This window comes from Lepidochelys kempii, chromosome 4, assembly GCF_965140285.1.
Source record: "Lepidochelys kempii isolate rLepKem1 chromosome 4, rLepKem1.hap1, whole genome shotgun sequence".
Lineage (NCBI taxonomy): Eukaryota > Metazoa > Chordata > Testudines > Cheloniidae > Lepidochelys > Lepidochelys kempii.
In genome coordinates this window covers 66,639,397-66,651,411 of record NC_136383.1, presented here as the reverse complement: position 1 = coordinate 66,651,411, position 12,015 = coordinate 66,639,397, and the positions used below count along the sequence as shown (strand labels likewise).

At 36.3% G+C, this 12,015-nt stretch overlaps 1 protein-coding gene across 1 annotated transcript in view; it reads right to left on the bottom strand.

Moving 5' to 3' along the window:
- Positions 1–12,015, bottom strand: part of TLL1 (tolloid like 1) — a 200,234-nt gene that overhangs the window by 94,981 nt on the left and 93,238 nt on the right. The window contains exons 2-3 of the mRNA XM_073341559.2: positions 7,850–7,960; positions 1,681–1,761 (exon numbers count right to left, since the gene is read on the bottom strand). Coding sequence (XP_073197660.1) covers positions 1,681–1,761; positions 7,850–7,960 — 192 coding nt within the window. The remainder of the gene's footprint in view (positions 1–1,680; positions 1,762–7,849; positions 7,961–12,015) is intronic.

The following is a 12,015-nucleotide window of genomic DNA, read 5'->3' as shown; positions in this document are numbered from 1 at the left end:
ATCTGGGTCTCCCAAATGGGTGCCCTAATGCCCAGATTAAAGAGTCTCTCTCTCTCGCTCTCTCTCTCTGGTCCAATTTAATTATTATTATAATCTTTACTATTATTATGAAGATGAATGCAAGGACTTTCATACAATATAGTTACTTGTTTCCCTTTTCTGGAGCAATTTATAAAAGTATAAATATCATGGTGGCAGGTTAAAATGGACCTTTAGCAAAAGCTGATCTGTCTTATTCAATAGTGCCCAATTCTGCCACCTTCACTCCTGCTGAATACTACCTTTCTCTATGAGCGGTCCCACTAAAACGTACTGAACATAAAGTAACAGTCTGTTAACTGGAATCCCAGACAAGCGAGGGATATGACAGAGAGACCAGGAAGGATGTCAGATCAGGACAGAAGCAACTGTGGATGAAAGGTAAGAGGCCAAGGGTCTTGGTACAGATCCGTAAGTTAGCAAAGAAGATACAAAAAGAATAAGGAAAGGTGCAAGAGCCATGAAAAAGGGGAGAAAAGTTTCAGAAGCCTGGGCAGAAAAGTCAGATTACTTATAGATTAACTCACTGTACAGTTTAAGCAACATTATAAACCACACAGGAAGTTGTTGGGCTTAGGAAAATGTTCTATGTCCAGAACACCTATATCTCTGTTCAGCAAATATCATTTTAAATTTTACATCAATCTTTTGATATTAAAATAATGAATTTGTAACTGAGAATTATTATACAATCTACGACACGGGTAATTATTAAAATGTAAATCAAACTTGGAATCCCAGATAGTCATATGTACTTCTTCAGTACTGAATCATTTGATGATGATATGTGGGTGGCTTACATGACAATATGGTCATTTTTACCAGTGCTTATTCTTCCAACCAGCTTTGTACCAATTAGATGAAGGTAGACAGTTACGCAAAACTAATGTGCCTAGTTCTCAGATCAAGCATGCAGTTATATACCACCACATATCGGTAATGTCAGATACTACGCTGTGGCTACTTTTGCAAGATATGGAGTGACGCACTCCCACATGCTGAATTGTGTTTAAAACTGAGCTTTACATTTTCCTGCAGACGCTGGGGTTTAATGGCACCAGAGTTAAGTCATGTTGCACCAAACTTAGTGAATAAACTTAACTCAATATTAATGAAGATGCCATAGATACTGACCACTGAATTCTACAGAAATTTACAACATTTAAAAAATGTTTTCATGAGATGAAACACATCATAAATGTTTCGCATGCAGTATGACTCATCACAGTATCCCATTCCCTACAAAACCAGCATAGGCCATTAGCAATTTATTGCAGCTATCCATTCATGCATAACACATACACAAAGAGTACTGTAATCTTAATGAAAATACATCCCAACTGCATTCATTACTGAGAATACTCTTGGTAATGAACACCTAGCAATTTTTTAACAATTTAAAATAAAATTTAAAATAATGTATTTTAGGATTTTCGCTTCCAGTATGAACTTTTCTAGCTTATATGAAATATGAGCTCTCTGACAAAGCATAGATAGGAAAAGAGCTAATCTCTTCATTACTCTTGTTTTAATAGTTTACAGTACTACTGGTACAGACTGGGTTTAAGGTGTTAAAGTACTGTCATTAATGTTAAGTGTACATCACATCAGGCAGTCTGCTAATTCAAACAGTGAAAATACCAGAGCCAAATCTTCTTATCCTGTCTATAAGCTGATAGAGGGCACCTCGTTTTTTTGATGTCCCATGCTCACCAAAGCCACCTTTAAAAAGAAAAAGGAAATATTATGGAAGTTAAACACAGAACATTATACATATAGCAAATATCTTATAGAGCAAGATTAGGAATTACTCTGTAGGATATGCAATGAATCTTTAAGGAAGTTTAAAATTCTTTAATGACCTACATACAAATTCTTCAAGCATTTTTGACAATGAAACAAAAACACATTTGTAGCTGAAAGATTTTCTAACATGCATTCCAGAACACAAGCCAACGTGTCTTTGTTATTCAGACAAGTCATGACAATTACATCATCTAATTATTATTTGAAGCTTTTTTCTTCTCAGTGACCTTGACATCCTTAGTGCCGTATTGATTGACAGCTGGATACCCTACTTTCACAGAAATTTCCTGAATGTATACCACAATGTTCCCATATCTAAGGGGGGGGAGGGGGAGAGGAAGGATGTTAAGACACCAAGAGCAAACAAACAAACAAAGCAGCATGATTTAAAAAAGTAATACGATTGATTTTATCCCCAAAGCATAGCGGTTCTTTGTTAACTTGCAAATGGATCTTTAAAGCACAGTCAGTCACATAAGGGCTGCTAACCTATCAAATACCAAAGAATAGTAACATGACCTCTGAGGCATTCCTGTGGAGCTCCAATAGCCAACGAGTGAGAGGGAAGCAGAAAAGCTAACCATCCAAAGAGGCAGCTGGAGTTTCATTGTCTGAATATTTACCATCGCACTTACAGGCATACACCAGATTAATTTAAACCACATATGCCATCTATAGCAGTCTGCTGACTATTTCGGTTTCATAGTGGTTCTGTTACTTTAGTTATTATTGCATATCTCCTTTAAAAAACATTAGTAAGCAAGAAAAAAGAATGCTGGCAGTATTGTGGCGTGCAATGAATAACCAGAATGTCTGAAGAGGTTTTAGAGAACTTTATAGAATTCCTATAAGTGATTTTTTTAAACAAAGTAATATTTGCTGTGAAATATCAGTGTTTTCAAGCTACTGCAGCAGGAGGAGGTGGCTAAGAATAAAGGATTGCAGAAGTCATGATTAGCCATACTAGTTCCAACCAATAATTTCCTCAAATTCCCTTTTCCTCTTACTTTTTTTTTTTTTTACAACAATTTCTGCAACATTAAAGGGTGTATTTACTAAACGGCAGTTCAAAAGGCAGATTACAGACTAGACAATGCCATAAAAGGCAAGTAAGTTAGCATGCTTACTCAGTGAATAATAATGTGCCTAATTATTTGGATTACACTGTCATATACTTGCTGGATCCCTTGAGAAAAATTTTCCAAATTTTTAAAAACATTTTAGGAAGATGAGGTAATACTTCAATACATTCCTTCCCAAGGAATTATTTGGTTAGCTATAGTATATGCCATGCCATATACATTCATTTCACATTATTAATGCAATTATCTCATGTTAGCATTTATTTTGCAAAATTACATGTGGAGTAAAAAAATCCAGACAATTGGGGGTGGGGGGTGCGGAGGAAGGAAATCTTTAGAAAACAGGCAAATGTGAAAGAGATAACAGTAATAGAGAGGAATCCATGACCTTATTGATACAGGAAGCTATTATTTCTTTATTATCTATAGTTATTACAACAAAAATATGGAGTAAGGTAGTACACTAGTAGTGGTAATCTAATAGCACACACTGTGTATTCGGTTTGGTGTACAAAAGGACTACTGTCAAATAAGAAATTAAATACAAATATCTTAAAATAGCTAACCTGACTTATTTTATATGACTAATGCATACACTATAGAGTGTAAACCTCAAGCCACAAGCTAACCAAAAGTGAATTTAAAAAATCTACATGTTTTAAGTGTGGGGGCAGGGAAATCGTATTTTTGGCAGTTACGTAAAAACTATCTACATAATAGCTCTTTGTTGTTTATTAAATTATTATTACTTATACAGCACAGTGTATAAATGTTGCTTTACAGGCCAACAAAATGACAGGGCCTTGCCCTGAGGAGCTCATAAGGTAATTGTCTGAACCTGCAAATCTATGTAGATAATCCTTACTCAACTGAGTAGTCCCACTGCTTGAGTCAGAGTTTGGAAGATCAGGCCCTGCACTATTATTTACAACGCAAAAGCCAAACCCTGCAAACACCAGTCTAGCTATTATACTCCCCCATGGCTAGTTTTTCCCACATTATATCACATTGTCTTCAATAGAAATGTTTATAGGAACAAATATACACAATTACACAAGTAACTATTTGCTTAATCAGGACTGAAATTATAATTATTTTATTTAATTGTGACAAAAATCTGTATATAAGGCTTTTTTTTAAAGATTTTTTAAATTGCACTGGTAAACAATAGCAAAATTTTAAAGAATAAATATAGTTTGAGTTCAGAGATTTTAGTTTAAACAGGCAATTTCATTTTTTCTATTTAATAACTGTTTGCACTTTCTTTTCTCAGCTGCTTGGTCATGTCACTCTAACAACCAGATGGCAGACGAACGAAAAGGTAGACACAAAGGTTCTGATTCAGCAAAGGACTTAAACATGCACTTAACCTTCAGCACATGCTTTTTGCAGGTTCATAGATCCTACAGCCAGATAGGACCATTGTGATCATCTAGTTTGATCTCCTGTATTGCACAGGCCACGGACCCTCCCCAAAATAATTCCTAGAGCAGAGCTTTCAGAAAAACATTCAATCTTGATTTAAAAATTGTCAATCTTGGAGAATCCACCATGGCCATTGGTAAACTGTTCCAATTGTTAATTACGCTCACTGTTAAAAATGTACACCTTTTTTCCAGTCTGAATTTGTCTGCCTTCAACTTCCAGGCATTGGATTATGTTATATTTTTCTCTACTAGATTGAAGAGCCCATTATTAAATATTTGTTCCCCAAGTAATACTAATAGACTAATCAAGTCACCCCTTAACCTTCTCTTTGCTAAACGAAATAGATTGAACTCCTTGAGTATCAATATAAAAGCATGTTTTCTAATCCTGTAATCATTTTGGTGGCTGTTCTCTAAACCCTCTCCAATTTATCAACATCTGCTTTGAATGGTGGACACATTATTTCAGCAGCGGTCACACCAGTGCCCAATACAGAGGTAAAATAATCTCCGCAATCTCATTTGAGATTTCCCTGTTTATGCATGCCAGGATTGCATTACCTCTTTTGGCCACAGTGTCACACTGGGAACTCCTGTTCAGCTGATTATCCACCATGACCCCCAAAATCTTTTTTAGAATCACTCATTCCCAAGATAGAGTCCCCAATCTTTTATGTATGGCTACATTCTTTGTTCCCAGTTGTATATGTTTATATTTAACTGTATTAAAATGTGTATTGCTTGCTTGCACCCAGTTTACCTAGTAATCTAGATTGTTCTGACTCAGGGACCTATCCACTTCCTACTCCCCCAATTCTTGGTTATCTGTAAACTTTATCAGTGATGATTTTATCTTTTCTTCCAGGTGGTTGAAAAAAATGTTAAATAGCGTAGGTCCAAGAACCGATCCCTGCGGGACCCCACTGGAAACACATCCAGCCGATGACAATTCTCCAATTGCAGTTATATTTTGAATCCTGCCAGTTAGCCAGTTTTAATCTATTTAATGTGTGCCATGTTAATTTTATATCAGTCTAGTTTTTAATCAAAATGTAATGCAGTACCAAGTCAAATAACTTACAGAAGTCCAAGTATAATATATCAACACTACTATATTTATCAACCAAATTTGTAATCTCATCAAAAAAGATATCAAGATATTGCAGTGAGTGGCAGTTAAGCACACATTTAAGTGTTTTGCTAAATATGGGCCAAAGTGCCATTATATTATATATACGTAATAATCTGAATTTAGAAAAATCATGTATTTATAATGTAAAATGAGACCAACTTTTTCAAGCTTAATACTCCAAATCTGTCAAAACAAAAGTGCATGTTTTAAAATGATCACTTAGGGTCCAGTCCAGCTCCCACTAACTGTACCAGAAGTTGAATCAGTGCTTTATAGGAATAATAGAAATAGAACCAGGACCTAATCTCCGAATGGGGACTACCGGAGGATTATGGTTGACAAAATCTGGTCCTTAACATGGTACCACTATCTGTTCCTGAAAAGAATACTCCAACTTGTCTGTAATAATGCACATACCCCAACATAAGGAGGAAAAGAAAAGGAAACAGTAGAACATTAAATATGAGAAGAAACAGCTTCAAAAATTATCTTGCATCTGTCTGGCAATCACCAGAAAGATCTTTGTCACTTTCAAAGACATCATCAGAGGTATTAAAACAAAAGTCTTCAGGTCAAATAAATCACTCAACTAGAGTACTTTAAAGGGAAATTACTGACCTTGCTCTCTATATTTTATCAGCAAAACCAGGACCTGAAATACTTCAAAGCCCATTAAAATGATTTGTTTGAGAAAATGTTAATAAGAGTCAGTGGATTTTTTCAATCCAATCTTGATCTAGAAAAGATCAAAAATGATCCTGCCTTGAACAAACAGGTGGCTTAAGAAGAAAGTAAAAGAAAATGCCAGGATAATATACAGATATTCTAATTATTATATGTAGTTACAAAGAAGAGTAAATCCATGAAAAAAATATTTTAAACATATTTATAAGAAAAAATTAACAATTAAAATGGCCATCTTCATCTGAACTCGCCCTTTCCTTTAAATCATTCCTCAAGACACACTTCTGTTGCAACATCTATAAAAAAAACCCACCAAATTAATATTGGCAGAGATAGACGGTCAGATGGGGGAAACTGAATTTACATGTATATTTTAAAAAGTAAATATATTTTTAAAAATTTGTTTGCATATATCACTTTTCTACACCCTTCCTATGTCACTTGTCTTTTAAATCCCATTTTCCACAAACTAGCCCAAATCCTACTAGAAAAGACTGCAAGACTGGGGCCTACAGCTATGCAGCAGGAACTTAGTTTTCCTATGTTCATGTATTATGCCTAACACAACAGAGAACTAAGCCTGATTGCAGCTTCTTGTACTTCTGTATTATAAATACCTACACACATAAATACATACATAAATAATAGCAGACATATATATACATATACATATATATATATATATATATACATATACATATATACTCATACTTTTCCAGTAAATATTTATTTGGCTATCTCTAAGTCCAGTCTTGCAATCTAACATTGAAACAAATAAAGAATTTAACAAATAATCAAGCCCCATGGTATTTTGACAAATTCCTGGAATCTTCCGTGGAATGGACATTCTAGGATGCAACTCATACAGGAAATCACATTTCTCTATTGAAAATTCCATATGGGCAAGATTGTAACTATATGCTCTGCCCTGAACAAGGCACAACATGTTGTGGTGTATCTCCTGGAGCAGACTAAGGGCTTGTCTACACCTACATTTTATAGCGCTCTAATTTGCTGGCTCAGCGGTGTGAAAAATCAGCCACGCTCCCAGATCTTGGAGCTAATCCCCTCATGGAGGTGGATTACCAGGAGCGCTGGGAGAGCTCTCTCCCAGTGCTCGCGCACAACCTCACTCGCACTTCAAAGTGCTGCCACGGGAGTGCTCCCGCAGCAGCGCTTTGAAGTTTCCAGTGTAGCCATGCCCTAAGAGGGAGACTGTGATTCACTGAGGAAAATCTCCCTTCCAGTTTCACATCAGTATACATTCCCCAGCAGGTCAGTGCAGTTGTGCTAGACGGCATGTGAAGCGGGAAAGTCAAGACTTCACCCATTCCTGAACCCATCCTGCCCTCTGCATGGGGCCTTACTCCTCCTTACTCTCGTATGCTGCCATGTAAACCAGGCCATGATTTGGCCCCAGCTGAACACTAAACTTTATTTTTACGTTCCAGAGAAGACTTTTCATTAGAAATACCAGGAATAAAATCAAAATTCTATTACTTTTCATTGCCTTTTAGAAAGCAAACCTGTAATGATTAAACAACTTTATAAAGTTTAAAACCAATATTACCCCTAGATGATACCATGTTTTGTAGGTTTAAAGTGAGGGTTATGTTCTGTGAATGAATAAATAAATATAGGTTAAAGAAAATTTAAAAGTCACACCTTTAACATCATACCTGTGTTATGTCCAAGTCTTTCATTTGAATGCTGCGTAAGGTCAATTGTCCTGTCAATTTGAAAGATTTTTAAGTCTTCATCATCTAAGGCAATATCTCCCCAAAAGACAGCTTTAAATAAAAGAGAGCTGAATTTAATTAAAGCATTTACTTAAACATTAAAACCAATCTGAAGAATACATTGCCATGTCACAGCTCACGAAAAGATTTTTACCCAGATTTTATAACGTTGACTAGTTCATAAAAACCTAGGGAACATGCATTCTAATCCATTCCAATATTCCCTCATTTACCTTTAATATCCCTTTAGCTTTATTTATTTATTTTATGGGCATTTTAATTTTGCTGTTGAATTGAATAGATGCAATCATACGAACATGACAGTAATCTTCAACAAATCCTTCTATTTTTCCCTCTATAAGCACAATAAAAAAAATAAAACAGCGAATTAAAGTCGTCGTTTTTTTAATATGAAGTCCATCAAAACAGGAGTTTCACAAAGATACAGCCCATAACATAATATAGCCTGGAAAATGAAGCCAGAAAACACTATTTTGTTTTTAATATGTTTAGTGCATACTTTATAATGTAAAAAGAAAAGGACAACTTGTGGCACCTTAGAGACTAACTCCTTTTCTTTTTGCGAATACAGACTAGCACGGCTGCTACTCTGAAACCTGACTTTATAATGTGTTATATATACTCATCAGATTGTTTATCTGTTTCACAAAGACAAAGAGTTTTCTTTCCCATTATCCTCCCGCTTGACCTATACATTTCCTTTACATGGTTTAATCCGCATTTTGTGTTCTCTTGCTACTTTGGCTTTCATGAATTTATGGTCTCCTAGTTTTCTTCCTACCCCTCTGTTAGTTTCTGCTTTGGCGGCTCTTCCCTTCTACTTTTTCCTGTCCTCAGTAGCATTCTCTCAGGTGTTTGTTCTTGGTCTCCTCTTCTTTCCTCTGTACACTTATATGAGCTCGTATATCTTAAACTGTCACCCCTTTGCTGATCTGAACCAAAGGGCCAGGATCTTTGAACAGCTAATGGTGAAAAAGCTAGATGTGTGCTCATCTGTCTTTAGCCCCATCTCTCCCTCTCTTCAGGATGAAATATCAGAAAAAATAGATGCAAAACTGATGTCCAACTCAAGCTTGTGGCAAAAGCTAAACTCAGCAGGCCAGACCCTCACCTAGTATGTATGAAATCAATAGAGCTTTGCCAATTTGCACTAGCTGAAGTTATTGTTTATGATCTTTCCCTCAAATTCGTCCTTCTCTCAGCCTCCACCATCTCTGACAATAACTCCATTATCCACCCTGTGACCCAGGCAAACAGCCTGTGTCATGTTCAACTCTTCCCTCTCCTCTTGCCCCATATACAGTATGTCACCAGTTTCAGTAGGTTGTTCCTTTATATAGTTTCCACGGTAAATCATTCCCTCTCTTTCCCTACAACTAAAACCCTTGTCCACACTCCATCTACTGCAGTACTTCACCTCTGGTGTCCCTATATGTTCATTCAAATCCATGCAAAGTGTTTTTGTTAACACCTTCCTTTCCTATCACTCTAACCATGTGACTCCCCTAGAGGAAACCCTTACTGGCTTTTACTTGCTGTAAAGATTATAGTTTCTTTTGTTTATTGCTGTTTGTGTTATCTGTTATTTAATCAATTTTGCATCACAGAAGTTATCATTTGTAGGGTGTCTTTGCTGGGGAACTCCTGTGTAGTGCATACCCATTCCCTATATCCACAGCACTCACTCTTGAACCCAAGGCTACTAGGAAAAACATATCACATTGAAAATAACTTCACTTTTTTTTATAAATGGAATGGCCACATAGAGTAACCATCATAATTTGATATACATGTTACAAAGACTGAGTACTTTACATATTAAAAAATTACTAAAAATCAGTAACAAATAAATAATAAAGGGCAGAGAGGCAGATAATACCAAGTTGGAGGTGAAATAACTCCAGAGTTATAAACCATTTTTAGTACTTGGTTCAAAATTAGGAGCTGAAGTACCAGCCTCATCTTGCCAGTTTTGTAAGCATAGTAAATTGCTTCCTTTATTCTTTAGGGAAAAAATGCCAGAATACCTACACTACGGGGTGCAAATGAACTCATTCATTTTAAAACAAAATATTTTAGAACCTTATGAGTAATGTATTTTTAAAGTTTTATTTATTACATAAAATAACAGCCTTCTGGAAACAGTGTGTGTATCTGAGGGCATTCCAAACACCTTTGAACTATTCAGTCACTCTCTCTATCTATATATACTTTGAACGTCTTCTTCCTTAGAGGCACTGATTCAGCAGAAACATTATCCCTTCCAGTTCATATAGTAGTACATATAACGGACAGCCATCATTTTACCAGTGACCTGTTTCCTGTGAGTAGCATTCACTATTGCAGGCTCAGTGTTACCAGTGGGAAACTGAAGCACAAAGAGATTATGTGATTCGCTCAAGGCTGCGTAGGAGGTCTGTGGTAGAGCCAGGAATGACACCCAGACCTCGTAAGCCCCTGTACAGTACCTTAACCACTAGACCATCCTTCCTTTCTAATAATATGAAGGGTTAATATTATGAAGGGGTCTTCATCAATGGAATGAGTTATAGAAAATGATTTATAACGACAAATTTCTTTGCTGATACTTAGTAACCCTTAATGTTCAGTAGTTACAAGGTGTATCTGTATCTAGACTAAGGTATGGAAAGAAAACCAAAGACAAATGGAGTTATGGAAAAGGAGATAACAAAGAAAACTATAGGTGAGAAGCAGCCTCTCTTGAGACCTGATATACCTCAATAGTGGAGGGAAGCTCAGAAGGCTGCAGACCCAGGCCTCCGCTTTTCTGGGGGACCTCTGATGCTTGTCTATACACTAAACACAAGGGAGATTATGATCAAATTTGTGCTAACACTAAAAAGAAAAGAAAAAAATCATGTATACCCCCTGATGATACTAATTTTGTCCCAGTTTCTTAAGCTTTCACAGCTCATATTTAATTTTTTTCAGACTTTCAGTTGCTGGTGACAAGGGTGCTAACTGGCAGCAATAATTGCCACCTGGTAATGACAGCAACGCACAGTACTTGTTTAGCATTGTTCTATGAGACGTCTGGCTGACAATTTTCAAGCAGAGCAGCAAAAAGGAAAGCTAAATTATAAAGAGAGAAAATTGTAAGCAAGTTACTCTAACTTACTAACTATTTCTCTACTGGTACTGTTTCAGAAAATCATCTTTCAAAGACACTGAGCGACCCTCTCAAAAAATGATAACCAAAGTGAAGATATGGATATGAATTTGTTCCCGCCAGAAAGAGCAAAAGAAAAGGCACATGTTTCTGAATTCCAGGACACTTTTCCTATCACCTCTCTATACAGAAGGCAGAGAGAATAGTAGTGATAAAGAGGATAACTTTGCCATTAGCATAGCACAAGATCCAGCCTTGTTTGATAATGGAGGAGTTTCATACCCTGTGTATTGACAAAGGTCTGTTCAATATTCAGAATTTCAGTGACAAATTTATAGCTTCCAAGTGGGAGTACAAACTTAAGAAATGGTATTCCTCACCTAGTTTTTGAATGAAAACTACCAAATGTTATCAGAGGAATTGGTTGATTATTGTATTCTAAATCCACAGGAGCAGTATTGTTTTGCCGCTAAGGCTTTTCATCACCTAACAATCTTAGCACCTTCATGACCCCAGACATTTCTGACTGGAAAAAAGCAGGAGAAGACTTGTTCTCATGCAAACGGCATGGAACATTGCATTGCCATGGTTGCATGACTACCACAGTAGCAAGGCAAGAATCACATAGACAGGGAGATGGTACAGTTGCTTCTAATGCAAACTGCTTTCTGGAAGGAAGTTTTAAGGCATATTGTGACAGTTGTTGAGCTTCTCACTGAACACAGTTTAGCATTTAGAGGAAGGGAGGAAGTTATCATCAGCTCACCTCTGAATGGAAATTATGTAAGTATTCTTGAAGCCATTGCTGAATTTGACCCATTTCTAAGTGAGCATATCAAATGCTATAGAAACAAAGGGAAAGGTCACCTGCCCTACATGTTGAAAACCATCTGTGATGACTTTACTGAGCTAATGGGATGTAAGGTTTGTGAATTCATTGTAAATCAAGTCAAAC